The sequence below is a fragment of the Lycorma delicatula genome, chromosome 4, assembly GCF_047948215.1.
Source record: "Lycorma delicatula isolate Av1 chromosome 4, ASM4794821v1, whole genome shotgun sequence".
NCBI classification, from domain to species: domain Eukaryota; kingdom Metazoa; phylum Arthropoda; class Insecta; order Hemiptera; family Fulgoridae; genus Lycorma; species Lycorma delicatula.
Window position 1 is genome coordinate 67,491,809 of NC_134458.1, and position 24,912 is coordinate 67,516,720.

Genomic DNA, 24,912 nt, shown 5'->3' on the forward strand with positions numbered 1-24,912 from the left:
ATTCTCATTAACCTAAGTTTCACAATTAAATCTTTGTTTAACAATGGAAACCCTGAATGGCGATCAATTTTTTAATCATTCTTTTGGACCTTCCTCAATGCAATTTTCATATCCAGTAACTAAATGAAAAAAATTAATATTGTCTTTTAATATTTATATCTCATCAACTTCAGTTCAAGCTGTACAATTTTTTTTGTTTGTGAAGAGATACTTTTTACATGCCTTCTGTAAATTAAGCACAGTTAACAAGGTCTTAATTTGTAAAAATAAAACCATAATTTCAATTCTTGTTCAAACTACTCATTGATGTAACTGTAGAATTTTGTACCGACTGATGATGTGGATCCCACGAAAGATGACTTTTGGTATTAGTTTCTAAATTTTCTGTTACTGTGTTGATGGTTAATTTGTTATTTGTTAACTGGCTCAATGGTCAGAATATTGATGAATTATTTGAATTTCTGGAAAATTATATATACACAGTACACAGAACAAACCGACAATGCAGATTTTTTAAGGTTTAAATTATTGACATTCCAAGGTAAAATTGATAACTGATTTTGAGAATACAAAAAAAAATTAGTACAGGACTTGAGGATGGTTCATGAGTGACTTTGGATTCATGTTAGGTTACCTACAATCGTTATGGCCATCGCGCTAAACATAAAAACATTAAGTGAAGATAAGGTAAAATGTGAAAAAAACATTTATCTAAGCTGACAAATTTTGATTAGATGTAACAGGAAAATTGAATTCATAAAATGTCTACGATTCTGTAAAATATTTATGTTGCTGGGTAAATTTTAACATACAGTTTTAGAACATGAAGTTAACTTTTACTAAGTTATTAAAAAAAAATAAGCTTTCCAATTTAAAGAGCTTCATGTTACGTTACCTAACTTTAGGTACCTAATTTTAGGTAAATTGGTCTGCAGTTATTTTATTCAGTTGTTAAAAGTTTAAAAATTGTTTAAAAAATGCTACTACATCATCATACAGTTAACTGCTCTGAAGCTAATCCCTTGCTCTATGTTAATCTCCATTTTTCTTTATTCCCTGCTGAACTTTAAAGATTCTGATAGATCTCGTTTCCTTTCAGATTATGCTTAAGTTTGATTCAATGGATTTTAATAAATTTTTTCTCTCTTTCCTGATCAGTTGACTATTTCTATTCTGAATTGTTCTGGCTTCTATTCTAAGATCACTGTTCTCATTACTTTTTAATTTTTTACTCTGTCAATAATTTTAATATTCTTTGTTCCCCTCCATACCCACATTTCAAATTCCAATTGCTATACAGGCAACAATGTATACAAACTTCCAAAAGTAACCTACAAAGGTCTCACACTACCCAAAATTAATGTTGACTGTTCACAAAAAAAATTCAATTTATATTCCCAATATTATATGGAATTTCTACAGGTTGTACTCAGAAATTAATAGAACAACTTGTAATCTAAAGTCAAATACATTTAAACTGCTGTCAGCACGTTTTATTATGACATGAAAAGTTCAAATAGCTTGATGATGCAGTAACATTTAACAAACATTTTCAAAACAATAATGAAATAATTTTAAATCTAGCCTCTACAATATATAAATGCACATAATACTTTGAATCCAACTGAGGTAAAAAAAAAAAAAAATGTTAATGGATCTGAATAAATCATTTTTTATTAAAACAAAAATTTTCTTTTTTTAACTATTTCTAATTAAATTAACTACAGAAACAAAATAATTTAACAAATTTCCCTTTAAGCTAGCCTCCCACATCCTGCAAAATAAACAATTTAATTCAATCCAGTTTTCATTTATAATTATCTCTTATGAGAAGATAGATTTTGAATTGCACAAGGCAATTAAATAACCAGTAACAGCAAACAGGACTTGGGAGTTCTTCAAAAGATAATCAGACCCCATTGTTGTGATTTAATAATTGCAACAAATTTTTTACTCAAAATGCTGCTGGGTTTATTACTGAAATGGAAAGTTGGTTGAGAAAATGGCTACAAAAAAATTAAACAATGGTTACTTATGTCAAAGTACAAAAAATAAGATATATCCTTTTAAAGTAAATTTAAATAAAAATACCTTTTTTAAACCATTAAGTAACTACTATATATTATACAGAATACATCAGGAATGGCAGGTTTGTTATTCCACAAAATGAGAAAAGTAAAGGAACTGCTCTAGCATTTATATGAAAGCAACAAGAAATCAACAACAAATAATAAAAAAATGAACAACAAAAAATCTTGATTACAGTAACATTAAGCACAAAATTATAAATAAAATAAAGAAGTGGTTATAGTCCATATTAATTCATAAAAATATTTTATTTATGAACAATAATGATGCAACTACATGAGGAGGATAATAAATAAATAAAATAAATGGGTACACAATAAAAAAAGGAGCAATTATAAAGGCATTAGTTCGTCATATTTGAGTACGTATTTAATTGTATGTAAAATGAAGTACACAAAAGTTCATGTTTATCTAATCAGTACCGATTATTACTCATCAGTTGCTATTATTAATCAATCACAGAATAAAACTGGTTTCTGTAAAAGGAAAGCCTTTAATTTTACATGAAATGAATTTGTTTTAGTAAACACTGCATATCTGTAAATATAAACACAGGAAAGAACAGCATTTTTAATCTACAAAAGTCTCTCTGTTGAAATAGCACTAAACAAACATCTGCCCATTTAATCCAATAAAATGGACACACAAAAATAAATGTTTCTAAAAATAATAAACATAATTTTTAATAATCTAAATCATAAAAGAAGTAAATAATAAAATACATATTTCTAATCATAAATACTTACAAATTAAAAACAATTACTTACAAAACTGTACTTGAATAGAGATAAAACAAAGATACTAATACTTCAAACCGGCCATAAAAATTCTATTCTTATTGATGCTTTGCACTTTCAATATCGCTTATCTTTTTTTTATAAGTTTGTTTGTTTTGGGATAATATCTTAAATTGGGAAAAGTCTAGGGATGCGAATTAAGCTTTAGCAGAAATACCCAATTTAACTTCCGAGAACTCCAAATCTTTCCGAAATTAAATTGACTATAACTACTTTTCAAGAAAATTCTAATTGTTTTTTCAACTCAAAGAAAATCATATTCATAGTCATCAGTGAAAAAATATTCATGCAACACAATATCACCACAATGTTTTCATAATAATCGGACATAACTATTCCTAAATTCAATTTTTACAAGTCTAACCAACAAACACATTAAATCTGAAATTTCTAATTTGAGAATTAAAAAGCTTATTACGAGTGTTTTTGAATATCTAATAAATAAAAGTTAGTACTGCTTAAGCAGCAAATTTAAACCTGTATAATTTTTCTTGAGGCTTTTTTACAGCACATTAGTATATTACCAAGTTATGTAAACTGATTTTAATTGTCATACTCTTCTATAGGTACTGATGTATTTTATTAATTATTTTTTATTTTAAATATGCAATTTATTTTATACACACCTAATCATACATGTCATACTTTACACAAAAAATCTCCTGTCCATGTATTTACAATGCTAAAATACATGTTATGGGATGAATTGAAATAAATAAATAATAAACTTCGACATCAATAGTTGGTGATCATGAAAAGTTATGAATAACAAATTTAACTAAATAAATAAAATTACAAATTAAATTAAAAAATGTTTTTATGTAAATTAATTTACAATAAGTGCTGCTGGTTTCTGTTATTGTAATCTTAAATTAACTGTTCAGAACACACAAATAAGTTCTCAAAAATATAAATTAAAACATAGATACCTTAAAAAAAATGTTTAGAAACATCATATGTTATTATTGTCAACTTTGTTATTGTTGTAAATGCCATATGTTATGTTCTTCAAATGCATTTGGCTAACATAAAAGTATCTTCAGTGAAAAATAATTATTAAATAGACCTATAAAAAACTTTAACATTTAAAAACTGTGTGAAATAAAATAATAGCTATTTGTCATGCATTTGTCTGTCAGTCATGCTGAATTACACAAGAATTAACTAAACAGGTAATAACATAAAATGTTTCTTTACATATTTTTAAAACATATTTACTTTTTAACTACAAAGAATTGAAATATTTCATAAATTTACATTAATTTTTTTCTCATCAAATTTGATAACTACATTTTCAAATGTTCTTTTGCCTATGAAATTCAGTTCATCAGAATCTGTTATGTGTAAACTATACCAATCTACTTTAAATGTATTATTTAAATAAAATTATTTGGTTTGCCCTTTCTCTAAATGTAAAAATAATAAAATTAAATGTTTAAAAAACTTTAGAAATACAAACAGTAACTGGTTTCAAAACACTGATTTTTTTTGTTTTAAAATTACATTTAGAATAACTGTGCTGATAAAATTCATTACTATAAAAATATAAAATGGGGATAAGAAAACATTCAAGTACTAATAATACGGGCCAAAAAAACTGAAATGTAATACTGTCATGACTGCCAACACACTTATAAAAATGGATTGTAAACAAATAAACTTAACTTGTAACAGAAATAATACTCAAAAAAATCATAATACAAAAGTACACATTTAATGATACTCTGTTATAACTCTTAATTTATTTCTGATCAGCACAGGTAGCAACTTTATTCACTATCAAATCATTCAGTACCCTTTTCTTATGAATATTTTTCTTTTTTCTGCAAAATGATCTCTTTCATCAATTTTTTTTACATCCATCTACTTTATGTAAATTAATCACTGGCTTTACTTACAGGTATTCTACCTTCAACACTTAGCTTGTTATCTTATTATAAAATGTTTACCTCAATTTTTGTAACAAATCTCATAACATTTTCTTATCTTAAACCAATTCTACCCATTTCTGAATTTGTATGAAAATATCTAAGAAGAAAAGATAGAACAGATGTTATCATATAAATTGGCAAACTCATATGATTTATTTATTTACAAATTCCTTACAAAATTAAGATATTCAGTTATCTTTAAATTATCCTCTGATGAAAATATATTTCAAAGTTTCAAATTAGTTACAATTACAGCAAGGATATCATAACATAATGTTATCAGATACGATTAACTACTCTCAAAATAAATATAAAAAATTACCCAAAATCAACAACAGGAGAGTATCTACATCTTAACCTAATCATAGATTACTAGTCTTATATATTATAATGAACAAATTATCACACGAAAGACAGATTTGTTATGCACAAACATGAAACCACAATTAATTCATGACTATGGATAAATTAACTAAACAATAAATGATAAAGTTAGAATAATGCAACATAACTGTTATTCCAACATAAATTATTCTGCAGTCCATTTAAATAAATTACTCTAGTCAATATAAAATTAACAATGCACGAAATAGAAATCAATTGTTGCAATCCTCATGATCTAAGGCACTTAAATTATGCTTCATTGTGGCATATAAATATCTTAACAACATAACATTTTAAGCACACTAAAATTTATATTTACGTATATATAAAATTAAGAAAACATAATAAAAGTAAACGAATATTTACAATTAAGAATTAACAAGTTTTTTTTTACATAATATAACACTTACATCATTTTAGTATAAATTAAGCATTCAATACACAAATTTTAAGCTAAAAATAACATTGTAAACAAACTTACGGATTTTCCAGAATTGGTGCGATTTTTAATATGGTGGTAAGAAAGTTCAAATCCTTGCAGAAAAACACCGGTTTCTGGGGTTGACTATTTACATTAAGGATACGAAATAATATACACAATATTACGGCGACGGCAGCTAAAATTGCTGTTGACATGTTTCCGATTTTAAACGACTTGAAAGGCGATATAAACATTAAAAAAAAAAATTAGACCAGAATGGTTCACCGCCTACTTTCTTCGGCCAGCCGGATAGTACAACTCTGACATCCACAGCCTGTATTCAATAACAGTGCCGCTATGATAATAATACTACTGAAGCAGCTGTCAACTGATATTACGTTCTATTTTTAATGGATGTTGTCTACCTACCACAACGAAGTAGATAAGATAGCTTTACCTAAGATTGATTTTATCTAAAACCATATAATTTCGGTAAAGCAACTCTATCAGTTTTACCTAAAAAATTCACACTCGAAAAAATATGAGTTATAAATTTAATTTTCTTCAATATTTAATCAATACAGCAGAATTTGAAAAATATTCCAATGTTAATTGTACAGAGAATGTTGATAGTACTGCTACTATCGGAAAGTTATTGAACATGTTTATCGGCTGACTAATTTACGCGGTATCTTTGAAATGATTTCAATCCAATGGTTTTTTGGTCATATACTTAGCAAACCATTTTAAAGAAAAGTATATTAATATTATAAATATATAAAAAACAAAACTTTAATTTGTTGATCAGGATAAGGTGAGATAACACTTCTTAAAATACTACAAATTATTAACGATCCGCTTTCAAATAATGTCTAAATTTAAATTGTGTTCTCAGAATATAGGTTAGGTTATTACTGTATTCTGCTGGCTTCTAATCAAAAATCTCAGGCTCAATTCCCCGAACGATCGATTTTTCACGTATTATTTCATCCACCTCATTTTCCTTATTAAGAATATCAAAGAATCAGAGTGGAACAATATTGTTGAAGGAGCTGCATAATAGATTCATAGGGATCTCTGCAAGCACTGATATTAATCATTTTTAATATTTTAAAAACATACCTTTCATCTTCATTGTTATTGTCATTATTATTATTATTGTGGCGCTGAACTCATAGTTGCTTCGACCATGCGGCTGATCGCTTCTGCATGCAACGCTTCCGTGCCCCACGGGGAGCCGAGGCACGAGAAATGACCCGTGTACTGGTGGACACCGGAGATTGCGAGGTTACGCTGAAATTTTCTTCGACTAAGACGAGTAGCGCAACGTGCAAGGAATCGCACAGACGTCAGGTCAGCTGAGTATAAGACGGCAAAGTAGCGGCTCTGTCGAGCCATCAACGTGAGCAAGCATGCTGCTGGAGAGAACTGGCGGAGACCGTGGATGTAGACCCTTGGGGGCTGGGTTACAAGATAGTAACTCGGCAATTAGGGGTCTTGCGGTCACCAGCTCTACTAGACGAGGCTAAAGCGGAGCACGTCGTTAAAATGTTGTTCCCGGCCCACTCGGTCCGTGCCGAGCGGGACTTCGGCGACGTGGGCGACTTCCTGCTCTTCTCGATGGAGGAACTGGAGGGAGTCCTACGGTCGCTGAAAGGAAAAAAAGCCCCTGGTCCCGACAGTATACCGGCCGAAGTACTCAAGCTAGTAGGGCGCTGCAGGCCCCGTCGTCTACTAGACATGTACAATGCATGTCTGAAAGCTAGGTCTTTTAGCGCCAGGGGGAAGAACGCGCGTCTTGCGCTAATTCCCAAGGGAAACGAAAAACCAGAGTCGCCGTCCTCCTACCGCCCATTGTGTATGCTTAACACAGCTGGGAAGATATTGGAGAAGCTGTTAAAGAAAAGACTGGTTGTGGCGATGAATCAGGCAGATGGCCTGTCACCTAACCTGTACGGTTTCCGACAGGGTCGGTTGATCCTAGACGCAATTCAAGAGGTTGTTGAGGCAGTGCGGCGAGCAGAGGACCACAATCATTTTTCGCGACGTGTGGTCCTTCTTGTTATGTTGGACGTTAAAAACGCTTTCAACTCCGCACGGTGGAGCGATATGATTCGGACCCAGAAGCATTCCTTCCATGTGCCTCAATACCTCCTCAGAATGGTGGACGCATACCTGAGGAACCGCGGTCTCATTTACGAGACCACAGCAGAGTGGCGTAGAACTACGATCAAGTTAGGGGCGGCGCAGGGGTCGATTCTCACCCCCGATCTTTGGAACGCCGTTCATGATGACTTGCTGAGGCTGGAGATACCTGAAGAATCTGTCTTGGTTGGGTATGCCGACGACTTTGCGCTACTTGTCGCAGACCACGATGTGGAGTGCGTCCAACTGAGGCTTAGTCGAGCCATGCACTGAGTCAGTGCCTGGCTGGACGTCCATGGATTGTCTCTAGTCCTCAGAAAAACGGAGATCGTGGTTCTAACGAAGAAGCGTATCGACATCCTTCTCTCCCTGCAGAGGTTGTTGAGACCAAGCCGGCCGCAAAGTACCTCGGTATGATGATTAACCGGAAACAGCTTTGCTGAGCAGCTTCGTAGAGCCACCGACAAAGCTGCGAGAACCGTAACTGCTCTCAGCCACCTCATGGCGAATGTCGGCGGACCGATGGCCAGCAGACGGCGATTGTTGATGTCCACGGTGCATTCCATCCTGTTATACGGGTCAGAAGTGTAGGCCCAGGCGTTAAGAGTTGCAAGAAACCGGAAGCGGCTCGCGCAGGTGCAACGCACCGCAGCCTTGCGAATCGCTTCCGCGTATCGGATGGTCTCCGAGCCTGCAGTGCTTGTGGTCGCCGGAGTCATACCCATTGGTATTTTGGCAAGCGAGCGCCAGGTGATCTACAGGAGGCGACGGCCAGGCGAAGACCGGGAGAACATTGCCAACGAGGAATGCACTCGCACGTTCCTCGCATTGCAAGAGATCTGGGACCACGAGACCAGAGGACGATGGACCGCAAGGCTTATCCCTCTGGTCAGACAGTGGACGGAGTGACGGCATAGAGAGGTGGAGTACTACATGACCCAATTTTTAACGGGTCACGGATACTTCCGCGCTTACCTCCATATCATAGGGAAAGCGCCGTTCCTCCGACTGCCTCTATTGCCCCGGTGTACGGGACGACGCTGAGCACACCTTTTTCAAATGTGCTCGATGGGAGGCAGATCGAGGGACACTAGAGCCGGATCTCGGAGCACTGATCCCCCACAACGTGGTTGCGAGATGCTCCATGACCTGAGCAGCTCAGAAAGTGTAGCCTGATTCGTGGGCAACATTCTCAGGGCCAAAAAGGCTAACTTGGATAGTCCTGAAAATTAGGTAGCACCTAATCAGGCTAGAATAGAAGGACTCAACTGGAAGTATGTGTTAAACGGTTCCGGGTCAAGTCCTGGTAGAAAAGGGGGTGGTTTTAGTCGGTAGTCTGCTGATTGTGATTGGATAATACCATCAGCGGGAGCCTGACACTCCATGCATAAATGCATTTCCACCCCCTCTGCAAAAATTTTATTATTATAACAATTTATTGACTACAAGAGGAGATGTTTAATTCAAAATGATGAGACAATGATTTATTTTGTGTCAAATAAACAAACGGGGAGAAGGTGGTACAGAAAAAATCATTTAGTTATATATTATCATTTATGCATATTTATGGGTGGTTTCTTTTATCAAGATTTTTACTTCCAAAATTACTGCATAATTTTGATTTTTATATATTTTCTATGTTACAAACATTAAAGTTATCACATTTAAATAAATTTTTATTATAATGCATTTAATTCTTTGGCATGTCTCTTTTATTTAGATCTAATTTATGAATGTAAGGTGCCATATCCAGAAAGGTTATAGACAACTTGACATGAAATACAAGTCACTCCCAAAACTTCCGTAGTCATTTTCAAGGTAACAAGATTCAATGCCAGGTTTACAAAGGAAAAGAAAGAAGTGATGTACTCATAAAACATGATACTTCCTATGAGACCCTGATACATTTTATCCTGTCCATTACAGAGTGCATGTAGATAACATCAAAAGTCTCTTCTCAAAATCTAAAAAAAAAAGGGGATATAACCTTTTCATCTTTCTTAATTGTAACATCTTCTTCTTTCATAGGTGTAATTATATACCTGACCATGACGACATTAGACATTTTTGTAAAATACATCCTCTCTGTAGTATTTCTTCAATGTCTTTCATACACTTCCATTCTTTCAGCATTTCCCTTAGAGTTTTTGAGATTTTCACAAACTATTTTGTTTCTACAATTGCAACTATTGAAGAGTAAGAGAGAGGAGGGTGTAAGTATGAATAGATGATATATAAGTGAAGCAGGTTACACAACAAATGGTGAAAATAATAATAAAAAAAGAAGTTATTTTATTTATAGCTATAATTGTTTTTACACTAAAAGAGGATGATCAGTAGAGTTATTGAAAGAAATGAAGAATGTGAAGTGGGAAATGTTTGGGCTTTCAAAAGTTAGAAGAGGAAGGGAGGAATGTATAGAGATAGAAAATTAATTAGTTTATTATAATGGAGAGGGTGTATTATATGAAAGAAGGTAGAAAGAAGAAGAAATGAAAGGGGGATAATGCAATGATGGAGTTTAGTAAAGCTAATAGGATGTTTAATTTGAACACTTGCTTTTAAAAAGATTCCAAAGGAAATTGGTAAAATGGTGAACAAGAAAAAAGACTGAAGAGGCAAGGTAGGAAGAAAATAGTTTGTGAAAATTTCAAAAATTCTAAGGGAAATACTGAAAGAATGGAAGTGTATGAAAGACTGAAAATTTGGAAGAAGTACTATGGAGAGGATGTATTTTAAAGAAATGTCTAAAGCCGCCATGATAATAAATTTAAGCAAATTTTGCTATTGAAACAAAGAAGTTTTAAACAGGATATAAGAGATTATAGACTGATTAACCTGCTTTCTATACTATGTAAAACTTTCATGTTAGTACAAATATCAGGAATGAATGACTTATTAGATAATAACACATCGATAGATCAAGCAGGATTTAAAAGGATTTTCACCAAAAATATTTCAGTTATCTTGGAGCCGATGCAAAATCACAAGAATACAGATTCCCTTTCTTTCTTCTTTTCATACACTTTGAGAAGAGACTTTTGATAGTGTCTAGATACACTCCACAATGAACATGATAAGATGTATCAGGGTTCCACAGGAATTTATCATGTTCTATGAATCCCTCTATATTAATTTGGAAATGAAGATAATAACTGGCAACTAAGTGAAATTTATTAAAGTAAGAAGAGTTCTAAGACAAGGTAATACTTTTTGAGGCTTGCTTGAAAAAGTGTGGCTGTGACTGGTATGGTAGAAATATAACTGGAGAATGGAAAAGTCAAAACATTTGTGGATGATGTAGTATTGATAAATAAACTTTAAGGCATGAATAGGATTGGTAATGGGTTTAATAAAAGAAGTCAATAAAGAAGGTTTAAAATAAATTTCAACAAGACAATGATAATGGTAACTGTGAATCGATTGCAGAAAACAGTAAAAGTAGATGGAAAATGTAGAAGAGGAAGAAGAATTTGTTTATTCTGGTAGTACTGAAGAAGACAGAATAAGAAGAAATTAATCAAAAAATAAGAATAAATCTGAGAGCTTCTTCTAAATATTGGAAGTTATTTAGATCGAATATAGAGATAAACAAAAATAAAATGCTGTAAAATACGTCAGTGAAATCTGTTCTGACTTACGCGTGTTAAACCTGGATGATGACATGACAGAACCTACTGAGATGTAGAGAATAGTAAGAAGTATGAAGAGGAATATGTTGAAAGAAATATGTTGGAAGATGTTGAAAGGAATATGTTGGAAGAATAAAATGGAGGATAAACAAATGGGTTACAGTGAGAATAGTTATAGAAGATATAGGAAGAGATATTACAGAAAGAAAATGGAGACAGGCTAGAAATTTCTTTGGTCAAAGGATTAAATGTAGACAAGGTAGGTGTTGGATCAGAGACCAGTAAAGCCGAGTAGGAAGAGAGAGAAAAACCAAAAACAAAATGACATCATTATTGCTTTCCCGACTATAGCAACAATGTTGTATATCTATAACGAAGGTACACAGATTGTTAAAAAAATTTGGTCTTTTTTAGGTTTTGTGCCTTAAGGAGACATTTAAAAAAATCTTTTTAACAAAAAAAAAAAAAATTAAATAAATTGTAAATAATCTAAAAAATAATTTTTTAATCCAGTGCTTTAAGTCCAAAAAATGTATTTATGTCAGATGGATATTTGTGGGTATGTACTTATGAGTACATACCCTTGTACATATGTTGGCTTGTAGTTGGTCTTATAACTCTGGACCCTGTTGACCAATTTCTTCAGAATTGGTAGAGAGGTACTAACTTCAGGGGAAAGAATGTATTAAATTTTTCAAATTTTTATTGGAAAAGGGGGAAAAGCGGTGGGGGTGTTTAATCAAAATAAAACCTCAAATCTTTACTAGGGTACTTTAGCAAAAAAACTTTCATACAAAAATTGAAGTTTTTTTTATGAAGTTTTTCATACCAAAACTATTTATTTGATATTCACCCATGCTATAAAAAAATTTATATATTTTTACTTTTTTACATATATATTTCTTCAGAAAAGGAGTAAATGAAAGTTTTTTCATATTTATCTTCTACATCTATATGACTTCATACCACTATAAAATGTTTTTGCCCTTCCCATTCCAGTCGTCAATAAAAGATATTTGTCTTTAATTAAATAAAAAATTCATTTAATTTAGTTTAAACTAAAATCCATCTCGTGAGTTACTCATTGCATTTAAAAAGTAAAATCTTAATTTTTTGATAGTCCTTACTGATAAATTATCAGTAAAATGTTACAGTTGTAAAAAAAAATAGTGAAGATCGTTTTGTTACCATCCTCACTATTTGTTTATGCAAAGGCAAAGAGTTATTTTGAAAAGATTTTTTTTAATCAGAGGATTAGACGAAGGTGATAAAATTGTTTATTTCAGTATGGGGTAAAGTACAAATGGTCTACAGATTTACATATATATATATATATATATAATGTTACTACATTATAATGAATGGCTCAGGGAATGTTTATATGAGTAATACAGTGCTAAAAAACCAATACATAAGTAAAAACATAAAAATTAAATTAATAAAGATTAATCCTTTTTTAAAATAATATAAGTACTGACATTCATGAGACTTCTTTTAGTAATCAATCCTAGGAATGGTTTGCAGCAGTCTTCCTCCTCCAGGCAGTTCTACCTTATGCTAACCTATTTGTTCCATTCTGTTTTAGAACCAACATTCCTTTATTCCTTTTCTTTTCTTTTTCTGTTTAGCCTCCGGAACCACATAAGATATTACTTCAGAGGATGAATGAGGATGATATGTATGAATGTTAATGAAGAGTAGTCTTGTACAGTCTCAGGTCGACCATTCCTGAGATGTGTGGCTAATTGAAACCCAACCACCAAAGAACACCGGTATCCACAATCTAGTATTCAAATCCATATAAAAATAACTGCCTTTACTAGGACTTGAACGCTGGAACTCTCGACTTTGAAATCAGCTGATTTGCTAAAACGTGTTCACCAATAGACCAACCCAATGGTCTTTCCCTTGCATTCTTCCCTTCAACTGCTCCCTCTATTATGGTGTACAACAAACTGCTACGCCGTAGTACATTCCTATCTACTTGTCTCGCCACTTCTCTAATAAGCTCTGTAAACAAGGCACCTCATCAAACCTTTGTAACACTTCTTCATTGGTTATTTTCTCCTTCCACGTAATCTTCAACATCTGTTGGTAGCATTGCAGCTAAAATGCAACTATTCACCTTTTTCCTTCTGCCCCTATGGTCCATGCTTTGCTGCCATATAGGAAAACACTCCATATGAATGTCATAAATTACTTTCTCAGTTTTTCATTTATATTTTTTGAGGTGAATATTTTAATTTTCTTATTGAACGCTAATTTTACCTGTTTTATTCTGCAAAAAATATCCTTCAAGCTTCGCCCATCTGATGTAATTCTACTTCCAAGATAGATGAATTCATTCACATACTCTAATTTATGCCCATTCATAGCCATTCATCAGCTTTCATATCATGCCTTTCACTACCATTATCTTTGTTTTTTCAATATCTATTTTCATGTTATCTTTGGATAATATGGTATTCGTGCTATCCACCATCCTTTTCAATTCTGTTTTATTTTAGGAGAGTACAGCTAGATCATTAGCAAAACATAATACATCAATCTTTTCTCCATTTATCCTTATTTCACTACTATCTCCTAACTTTTCTCTAACTTCATCTTTTCCATGTTGTGAATATGCACTGAAGAACATAGCTGACAATGATCACCCTTGCCTGACACAAGAGACTATATCAGGTTTATTTTATATTTAATAATATCGATTATGCAATCACAAAATGTTATCAAGGTTGGTTAATCAAATAATATTATCTGCATACCACTGCATGACTAAAACTCTTTTTGTATTTCTTGTTGTCTTCTACCTTGAATAAAATGTACTATTGCACATCACACGCCAAACCCACTGAAATTAAGGTAATATTTAGCTCTTTAAGTGACCGGCTGCAAGATTTTGTTTAGGGTAAAGCCTGGCTGAGTAGTGAAGGTCAGGAAGGAAACTCTGATTAGTACTTCTAGTACCTTATGCTATTTTGTGCATCACTTATGTTAGACTGAGATAGGTGTAGTGTAAAACTAAAAAAACTGAAATATTACTTTCTGATAAGAAATAATGCTATATACACCATCTATAATTGGTCGGGAGAATATACTCATAGTATGTAAAAAATGTGTTTTCTGTAACTAAAAATGTAATATTCAATGTCTGCATCTTTAATTTCCAAATACCAGTATAAAATAGAAAATTACATCACCACGCTATTCAGAAAACCAGAGGCCAAATTTTTCCAGTTAACTGGAAATAACCATTCATTTAAGCTAATCTGGATTTGTTTTTCAACAATGGGATATTCATATATTCTTTAAAAAGTAGTTTTGGAGTCGGTAAACTCCAAAACTACTATGCTGCGATTCAAATATTTTGCAACATTTAATTACTAATTATTTTTCCCTTTTTTCAGTAACCGAACAGAATTATATAAGGAGCAGATGTTTACATCTAAACTATGGTAGGATTCTACTTCGATTGAATTCTGTTTGGCATCGGGTAAAATTTGAATTATTAATTAACTCATCATAAGTCAATTTTGTTGCTATTTTGCGATAGTAAAATATACTATATACTATTTTACAATAGTATTATTATGGTATGTTATGTTCACGTGATAAAGCATTGAGAATAAAATAGGAAAGGAAATTAATTTCTTCTTCAGAATAAACGATTTGCCAGTTCTGCTTTCAAGAAAGCATCTTTTGACCTCTTACAAGTTCTTCCCTTTGGTCTACATGCTTTACAGCTTTTGGCATTCTTTCCTCCAACACCCTATGTGTATGCTGATACCAACTCTATCTTTGTTACTACAGCATTTCATTAATGAATTTATTGTTCAAAAACCCATGGATATCCTAATATCCAACACTATCTCGCAAGAAGCATCCTTCTGCAGCTGCAGAAATTTCATTTCAGAACTTTGGATATGCTTTGTATCCTTTTTCCTGATAGTCCATCTCACCAGCTGTCTTAGAAAGTTTAAATTCTACTGTGTAGAAGAGTAGGTACTACCATAATCTTATAAAATTTTATATTCACCATGGATGTTACCCTACATTTAAGGAACCTTGAAATAAAAACTCACATAAATAGAAACTTAATAATTTCACAGAAAAATCGGATGTAAGAAGCCGGATGAGTTTAATAGAAACTAACTTAAAGAAATAAATTAAAATAGCCTTATCGGCTGTCAACAGAGGGAAGACACAAATGTTGAAGGAAAATACTGTAACAAGACCAACCTCACGGACCTGAGTAACGGATTCCTGCTAATTAAGAAAAAAGTAGTAGAAAATATAATAATGGAAGGAATCGAAGGGGACTAAAAGGAATCCTTTTTCTAAAACTACAGGTCCGTTTAAAAATCGTTCTTTGTAATAATGCCCGCTGACACATCTGCCACAGATGTTCCATGAGAAGAATTACCGAACAGAGTAGGAATTCATGAGAAAATGTAAGACTCGGACGTTGGTTCTCATGCTTCAACTTGGGTCTGGTTCTGCTGGTCAAGAGGATAGGAGTATAAATACTCCAGGAAAGACGTGCAGAGTAGTGTTCGACTTGACGTCACAAGCATTCCAGTGTAGACACTGAGAGAATGCAGCAGGTTGTTTGGTGAGTAACTGTTAGACAATTAGTGAAAGAGATAAACTACTAAACTCAATCATAAATCGTTAGAGTAGTTTTATTTGTGAATAGGAAAGGGTTTTGGAGTGAAAGAACTTTAGAATAATCTTATCTTCGTAGTAATACCTTATCAGTTTTTAGATGTGTAAATATTAGTGGTCATTATAATGTCCTTTGTCAATTGAAATGAATTATAGTTTTTACGATTTACCACCTGAAAATAAAATCTGACCTTACTTTAAATTCTATTTTGTATGTAATCATTATTTATTATTATTACTACCAGTTGTTGTCATTGTTATTATTCTTACTATTATCGTTTGTTATTGTCTATTATAATTATTATTATTTGCTGATCGATCTTAATTTATTTATATTCTATATTGTTAAACAAATAAATTGTAATTATATAAACATTCTTAAATTGCTAATCTCTCAGTATCCTAATCGAGCCGCGGATACGTGACAATACATTTTTCTCACGTAAAAATGTCGAGGATACAGATATACGTATAAATTTCCGAAATACGTCGGTCGATGCTCATCCGATGTAATTCGAAAGAACTCAGTATATATAAACAAATTTACAGTAAAAACATAAAATTTTCAAAAATTTTTACAGTAATTATTTAAGTATTACAAATACTTTATAACGAATCTATTAAAATCTGACAATGATTTTTATTTTAGTATACATGAAAAAAAGTAAGTTTAATAACTATTAAAACAACTAATGGTTATTTACATTTTGATTGTTTAGTCTTTTATAGCATTACAATATTCTTGTCAAGAACTATTTTATTGTAAATACTTTTTAATATTATATTTATCTCAGGTTAGAAATAAATTTTAATAGACTAAATGATAAGCGGGTGTTGAAACATTAGATTTACAATAGAAGTTAAAGAAACTGTTGTGCTTAGCTCGATTATCGTATAAATGTTTTACTGAACCGCCAAAGAAAACCTTTTATTTTCTGTTAATTCACCAGTTTTTTATGGAAGAAAACATTTTCCATAGAATAATTTAGTTCTACTCCTGTGCTTATACCATATTCGATTTCAAAGTTATAACATTGTTTGCTAAGCAATGTAAAAAGTGTTAAGAATTAACATTTTTTCCTTTAAGCTAGCAAAACTGTTCATTATATAAGGATCAGAGAAACCATATACAAAAATGATGCGTTTGCATAACATGCACGACGTATCGGTATAATAATGAATTAAAAAGCATTCTTGTATAATAAATCTTGTGGAAAAAATCTTCTTGTCACGCAAAGAAAAAATTACTTATATTTGGCTGTAATTTCAAAACAAAAAACTACTGTAACAATAAATTAACTATTGCTTGCTGCTGTAGCATATATATATATATATATATATATATATATACACACAAAGTGTATCAAAAAGAATGATCGGATTTCAAAACCACAAACAGCTGTGTCGCCATGCCTAGTCAATGAGTGAAATTTATACCATTTGAAAATGTGCGTCCTAGAGTTTCAAATACTGCCCGGCGGATTGCAATATTAGTGTTCAAAAGTACGCTAACTTCCGTCGTAAACTACATAGTGTCTATGCCAGAAAGTGTTTTGTATTCTATAATTTAGCAAAACAACCGTAATAACGGTTCAGCGTGCGTTTCAGGATAGACCCACCATTGGCTAAGAACATTTTTCGTTGGTATGGACAAAGAATCGATGTGTTTATGTAAGGGGAAGAGTCCAGGGTGACCACGCACTTCAGAGGAAACTACATAACGAATTCAAGAGGCTTTTCAGCGAAACCCGAAAAAGTCCACTCGTCGCATTAGCTGAGAATTTCGATCCCTCGTATGAATCTTTGGCGTGTGTTAAGACGACGCTCACATTTCAGGCCGCACTGATTACAATCGGTACAACCTCTTCGATATGATTCGATAAATTTTATAAGATGGTTTGTCGCTACGTAAAATCATAATTTCGGGGGAATAAAAATGGAATTTTATTTTTGAAAAATTTCTTAAAACATACGTCCGAAACACTTCATTTTCCGTAATCACCCTTTTTATGTTTTTTAAACAAAAATTCACTGTTGAAAAAAAGATCGACTCATTCTAATAAAAATTACTTTGTAGAAGATATTTGCTCAATCTAAAATTTTCTACGAAATAAATAAATTTCATGTTTTAGGTTTCCAAAATGGCAGTCGTTTTAATCGTTAATATCTCATTAGTTATTAGTTCAATCAAATTATGTTTTAAGTAAAATCTGAACGACTCTAATTCTGAACAAAGTTACACTTGTTCAGATGCGTTTACAAACATCCGAATAATGACACAAATCATTATAGCGTATCGGCATTCCGATTCCAGAAGGAAAAAATCAGACTGAATTTGAATTAGATTTCATCTCCTCTAGTATGAAAAAAAATTGTTTATTAATAAATGCGCTGTAAACACTTATTACCGTTATTCGGAACCGGATATCTCCCCGGTAAGTTCAGATTAATGAGTTATTGAATTTTGTGCAAGGATTTAAATTTAAAACTATTTCAAATTGCACTGGAATTATTCCATAACAGGACCTTTCGGATTAAATTGTATGACTCCTTGGTAGAATTACAATCGACGTTGTTATTAACGGCACTAATCTTAAAAAGGTTAGAAAACCTATCTGTTATGGAACGTGTATTCGATTTACCATGAGTTCAGATTAATATGTTGTTTTTGTCAAATTAATATGTTTGTAAATTTCACATTGTTCATACGTATCAGGATCTTGGTTTTCATGTGATGTATGTAAAATGTTCATGTTGTGATAAATGCGTTTGTGTGTGTATTGTTTCTATAAGGTGATTAGGAAACTCTATTCTGTTATGACGTATTGTCTGTAGAAGTGTATTTGTATCGAACAGTCTATGGGCGTCCGGAATGCTCCAAGAAGAATTATTTAGTTTAAATTGTATTCTCCAATCTTGCTGTGTTTGTTAGTATATATTTTGTTTCTAATTCTTTCCTGAAAACTTTCAATCGACAGTCGGTTTATATATATATATATATCGGTTATATATATATATATATATATATATATATATATATATACAAACTAGTATTTTCTGTAATCTGAAAGTTTTTTTATTTTTTCTATATTTTATGTAGCGTTGTAGCAGTATTGTATGGTCGGATATTGCTTAATGATAGAAATTTTCGACAGTGAAAGAAAGCGACATATATTTTTGTTTTGTAAAATAACTTTTTTGATAGAAGTAAAAAGTTTTCTCAGTGTGCATATACATTCTTAGGCTAAACGAAGCCGAAATCACTAAAATAAAATTTAAGGTATGAATCTTATCAGAACCTCAAGGAATTTAAAAATATTTAACAATATTTACTATCGACGACAATATTGTACAATGTTACATAAAAAATTATTTTTATTTTTTCTTCGTTTACATTTCGCTTAATACGGTAGTAAGATTCTTGCTATGTAACAGTTATGCGCTCTAAGATGGTACGCTAAGAAATGAATGTCTTCACGCCGAACAAAGCGACTACTTCCCCTCTTATGAGAGATAAGGTCCAGGTTTCTATGGTAACTGTTGTTTATGGCACTTTGTCGCTATGGTTACCGAGTGATAAAACTTTGCCAAATAAAGCCAGTACCGCCCCGTCTACGCTTTTCAGGCTATCATCGCCAATGTAAGGCTTATACCCTACCTCTCATAGACCAACGTGTGTATGTGTGTGTATGCGGACGCGCGCTAGTCCAAATACACACACACACACACACACACTCACTCTCTCTCTCTCTTTCTCACTCTTTCTTTCTTTCTCTTTCATTCTTTTCTCCTTATTTTCCTTTTATCTTTTTTCCTTAAACATTCGTGAGAAGTTCAGGTCGGCAACGTCGTCCTCAAATATTATAAAGTTGTCTGGCACAGTCCTTACTTCGTATTTACTCTCTACTTCCCCACTAACTTCTCTTTCTTATTCCGTCTTTTTATCTCTTAAACAAAAACGATCCACATTTAGCGTAACCGTCCATCGCACCGGACTTAACACGAGTTAATGCGTATTCGTTTTGATAAATAAAAATGTCAATAAAAAAATCAATAAAAATAAATTTAATATCGGTCATATTTATTAATAATAAATAATTCATTATTTACAGAATCAATAAAAAGAATAAATAAAATTTTCGTAACTATATAAAGACAGAATATAAAAAATACTTTCATAATTTTGGATTCAAGAGAACATCGAAACAAATGGAAATATAATTTCCAAACACTTTTTTGACTTGTAGGAAAGAAGGGAACATTAATGAAAACGATAATTTATTTCTATTCAGTTCTAACTTACATTGTATGAGAAATCTATTGTACACATACTACAAAAGAAGACCCTTTGTGTGTGTGTGTGTGTGTGTGTGTGTGTGTGTGTGTAATGTAAAAAATTCTTGCGTAGTTCTGTGCAAAAGACCGACTTTTCGTTATTTTATCTTGTTTCCTTCTGAAAGTATTAACTCATTCAAATCAAAAATTAAAAAAAAATAACCTTTGAACACTACATATAAGCATTAAGTTTAAACTCACTCACCACTGTGACTCACTGGATAAGTGCGTACGAAAAATACACCATTACACAGTCAACATAACTCTTAGATAAACAAATATTCTCAGACGGGGTTATCTAAGTAACACATACATCATGTTCAGTATTAAGAACACGCGCTATACAAAACACACGCTCACAAAAGGGGAAGGAGAGTCCTCCTTAAAAGGTATCTTTTCGTTCGCGTATCCATTTCATTGTTTTCATCTTAGTTCCATTATAGTAGTTTAGATGCGCTTTCCAACTGTCAATGGTTTTTCACACATCATAATTATTGTAGGACTGACCTTGACTAACCTCAGGGATTTAATAATTCAGCTTAAAGGACGCTATCAAACGCGCTCCGATAATCTGAATATTGAAAAGATTTCTTCTTGCTAAAAGTGTCTATACCTTTGTCTAATACCACAAGTTCTTTACATCTAAAAATGCCTCTAAAGCTATCCTTCTGTTCTGTAGGGGATAATTGATTTTTATCTAGATAGTTATCTATTTTATTGGATATAATTGTTGTGAATAGTTTGTAAAAGAAGAATAAGCCATGTGATAAGCCTAAAATTTACTCGTAGTTGTATCTTGTTATCTTTATGTATTAAATATGTCACACCTTGTGTTATCCTCTCAGGGAAAGGCTTTTTACCTAGCAATAGTCTCTAGTATGATGCTGTTATAAAGGGGAGTATGGCATCCATTCGTTTTACGCAGAAGGTTTGTATTTTGTCGATTACGGAAGCTTTCCAATTATCTGTTTTAGCCTCTGGACATCCGATTTCCCTCTCGACATTCTTGCATGATATTTACATTTCATCGTCCATTTCTGGAATATGTCGGGCAACATTTTCTTCCGCTTCAATCTATGGCGCCTCAGTATCATATCCCATTGGTCGTTTCCATATGAAAATCATAGTAATCGCTGAAGGGTTGAATATTTCTGGTATCAGTTTTTGAGGAATTCCTTTTCCTTATTGTTAATAGAACCGTTTCACATCATGTAAGAAAGTTTGGTTTTTTCTATATCTTAAAAAGACGGTACGTTTTTATCTTCTTGTATACATAATAATAAATATATATATATTTTTTTTTTTTTTGGGAGGGAGGTGGAAATGCATCATTATCCAACCGCCATCATTAGACTACCGACTAAAATCAACCCCCTTTCTAACAGGACTCGACCCGAAACCGTATAACACATTACTTCAGGCCATGTCCTCCTACCCTAGCCTGAGAAGACCACTACTTAATTTGCGCTTAGCTCATGACTATCCAGGTCACTCTTCTTGGTCCTGAGAATACTCCCGACGAATCGGGCCACACTCTCCCAGCTACTCAGGAAATACCCTTGACTCGTTAAAAACTGGGTCATACAGTACTCCACTTCTCCATGCCGCAACTCTGTCCACTTTCTGACAAAAGGGATAAGCCTTGCGGTCCATCATCCTCTGGTCTCGCGGTCTCTTGCCATGTGAGAAACGCGAGTCCGTTCCTCCTCGGCGCTGGTGTCCCGGTCTTTGCCTGTTGTAGGCCGCCAGACGCTCCTTTGCCAAAAGAGCAGTGGATATAACACTGGCGTTCACCACTACGGCAGCTCGGAAACCATCCGATACGCGAAAGCGACTCGCAAGGCCGAGTTGCACCTGCAAGAACCGCTTCCGGTCTCTTTTGAATCTTAGTGTCTGGGTCCACACTTCTGTCTCAAATAACAGGACGGAATGCAACGTGGACATCAGCAGTTGCTGTCTTCGGGCCTTCGGTCCACCGACATTCGCCATGAGGCAACTGATAGCAGTTATGGATCTTGCAGCTTTGTTGGCGACCCTCTGAAGAGCTGATTTTTCGGTTAATCATCACACCGAGGTACTACGCGACCGGCTTGGTCTCGACAACCTCGTCTCCGACCCGCAGGAGGAGAAGGATGTCAATACGCTTCTTCATTAGAACCACGATCTCCGTTTATCTGAGGGCTACAGGCAACCCATTTTCGTCCAGACAGGCGCTGACCCTATGCATCGCTCGGCTGGTCCTCAGTTAGCCGCGCTGCATGTCGCGGTCTGCAACAAGTAGCGCAACATTGTCAGCGTACCCAACCAAGGCCGACTCTTCAGACATCTCCAGTCTCAGCAAGTCGTTGTAGACGGCGATTCAAAGGTCGGGGCCGAGAATCAACCCCTGCGCCGCCCCCGTCGTGATTGGGGTCCTATGCCAGCCTACCGCGGTCTAGTAGTAGATGAGACCGCGGTTCCTCAGGTATGCATCCACCATTCTGAGAAGGTATCAGGGCCCGTGGAACGACTACTCCCGGGTCCAAATCATATCACTCCACCGTGCAAAGTTGAACGCGATTTTCACGTCCAACGTAAAGAGAAGCACCACACGGCCCGAAAAATGACTGTGGTCCTTTACTAGCCGCACTGTCTCAACAACCTCTTGGACTGTATCTAAGGTCGATCGACCCTACCGGAAACTGTACTGGTTGGGTGACAGGCCACCTGCCTAATTCATCGCCGCAAACAGTCTTTTCCTTAACAGCTACTCCAGTACCTTCCCAGCTGTGCCAAGCATTCACAATGGGTGGTATAATGGTAGAAGAACGGCTACTCCGGGTTTCCTTTGCCCTTGGGGATCAGTAAAGATGCGCTGTCTTCCATCTGGCGCTGAAAGCCCCAGCTTCCAGACATGCATTGTACATGTCTAAAAGCAGACGGTCCCACCAGCTTGAGCACCTCTCCCTGTATGCTGTCGGGAACAGAGATTTTCTGTCCTTCAATGACCGTAGGACTCCCTTCAGCTCCTCCATCGAGAAGAGCGGGAAGTCGCCCAAGTCTCGTCGGCACGAACCGACTGGGCCGACAACAACTTCTTAAAAACGTTTTCCTCTTTAGTCTCTCTACTGGAGCTGGTGACCGCGAGACCCCCAATCGCCGAGTTATTATATTGCAAGCTAGCCCCCAAGGGTCTGCGTCCACTGTCTTCGTCAGTTCTCGCCAGCAACGTGCCTTGCTCACGTTAATGGCCCGACGGAGCCGCTTCTTCGGCGCCTTTTGCTCAGCCGACCTGGCGTTTGCGTCCGTGCGATTCCTTACCCGTTGTGCCGCTCGTCTTAATCAAAGACACTTTGCGCTAAACCCCGAAATCTCTGGTGTCCACCACTAAACGGGTCGCTTCCGGTGTCTCGACTCCCTGTGGGGCATGGCGGTGTCGCATGCAGAAGCGATCAGCCACATGGTTGAAGCAACCATGGCTTAAGCGCCTGCGGCCCTCCCTCGTAGGTGATGTTTTCAGAGGCTACCGCCCCTGAGGAGATCTTTTCTTTGAATCTCTTCTCGTCGATTTTAATGACGTTGTATCTTTTCACCAGCTGTGGGTGCCAAGGGCATTCCCGTTCACCGTCTAGGAGTCTAAACGAAATGTACTGATGGTCGCTGCCAATGTAGTCTTCGATGACACTCCAGTACTGGACGAGCGTGACCAGCTCTTCGTAGGCGAGAGAAATATCGGGAATGGTCACCGAATATCCTGGATGGCAGGATATTCGTCGTGTTCCCAAAATTGAGGACCACGTGTCCAATACGTCCCGCCATGTCCAGAATGTATATCCCTCTGGAGTATGCGGCATACACCATTCCACCGCCCTAGAGTTAAAGTCCCCAGCGACGGCAGCAAGGAAACATCTTCCAGTGCATCAAGCTTCCGACAGAAGTCTGCTATCAGGTCATTTGTGGTGAGGTAACAACAAAAAATTGTCACTCCACCGTAGCAGACCCAAACGATTCCTCGCCTGTACCGTGTCTCCGAAGTTGGGGTTTCCTGCGCGATTTGGGTTCAAATCGCTGTTCCAAGTAGTTGTTCAAGAGATTAAAATAGTACAAAACGTCAGCTACAATGAAACGAGGAGAATCGTGCGAGGAAGAATGCCAACGATTGCGTCATATGCATAGGTTGCAGCAACTCCTGCAGCTCCATTAAAACGTGGTTTCTCAACTAGTACCAGCTTTGGTTAGTATGGCCCAACGCATAAGAAATGAAAAACTCAAGTGTTGACCATCATGAGAAAGTTTTCCACGACCAATAATAAAAAACCAGATGGCTCTAAATCAAAAATCATTAAAGAACTTAGGAAAGAATTTCAACAACCCAAAAGGCGAAGGAATGTAAAACCAAACAGCAAGAAAAATCTGAACGGGCAGTGAAAGTTGAACTACAGATGAACCCATCTTAGTTAACTGTAAAACCTGACGTAAAGGTGTTAGATGAAAAGCATTTTGAAAGACCAACAATAGAGTCTCCGAAAGCTCGG

At 34.7% G+C, this 24,912-nt stretch overlaps 1 protein-coding gene across 2 annotated transcripts in view; it reads right to left on the bottom strand.

Moving 5' to 3' along the window:
• Hydr2 (abhydrolase domain-containing protein 2) overlaps window positions 1-6,020 on the bottom strand; it is an 80,372-nt gene extending 74,352 nt beyond the window's left edge. The window contains exon 1 of one of the 2 annotated variants that reach the window (XM_075363234.1): window positions 5,682-6,020. In XM_075363234.1, coding sequence (XP_075219349.1) covers window positions 5,682-5,875 — 194 coding nt within the window. In that variant the 5' untranslated portion in view covers window positions 5,876-6,020. The remainder of the gene's footprint in view (window positions 1-5,681) is intronic. The other variant, XM_075363233.1, reaches the window with a different exon arrangement.
• Window positions 6,021-24,912: the final 18,892 nt, after the last annotated feature.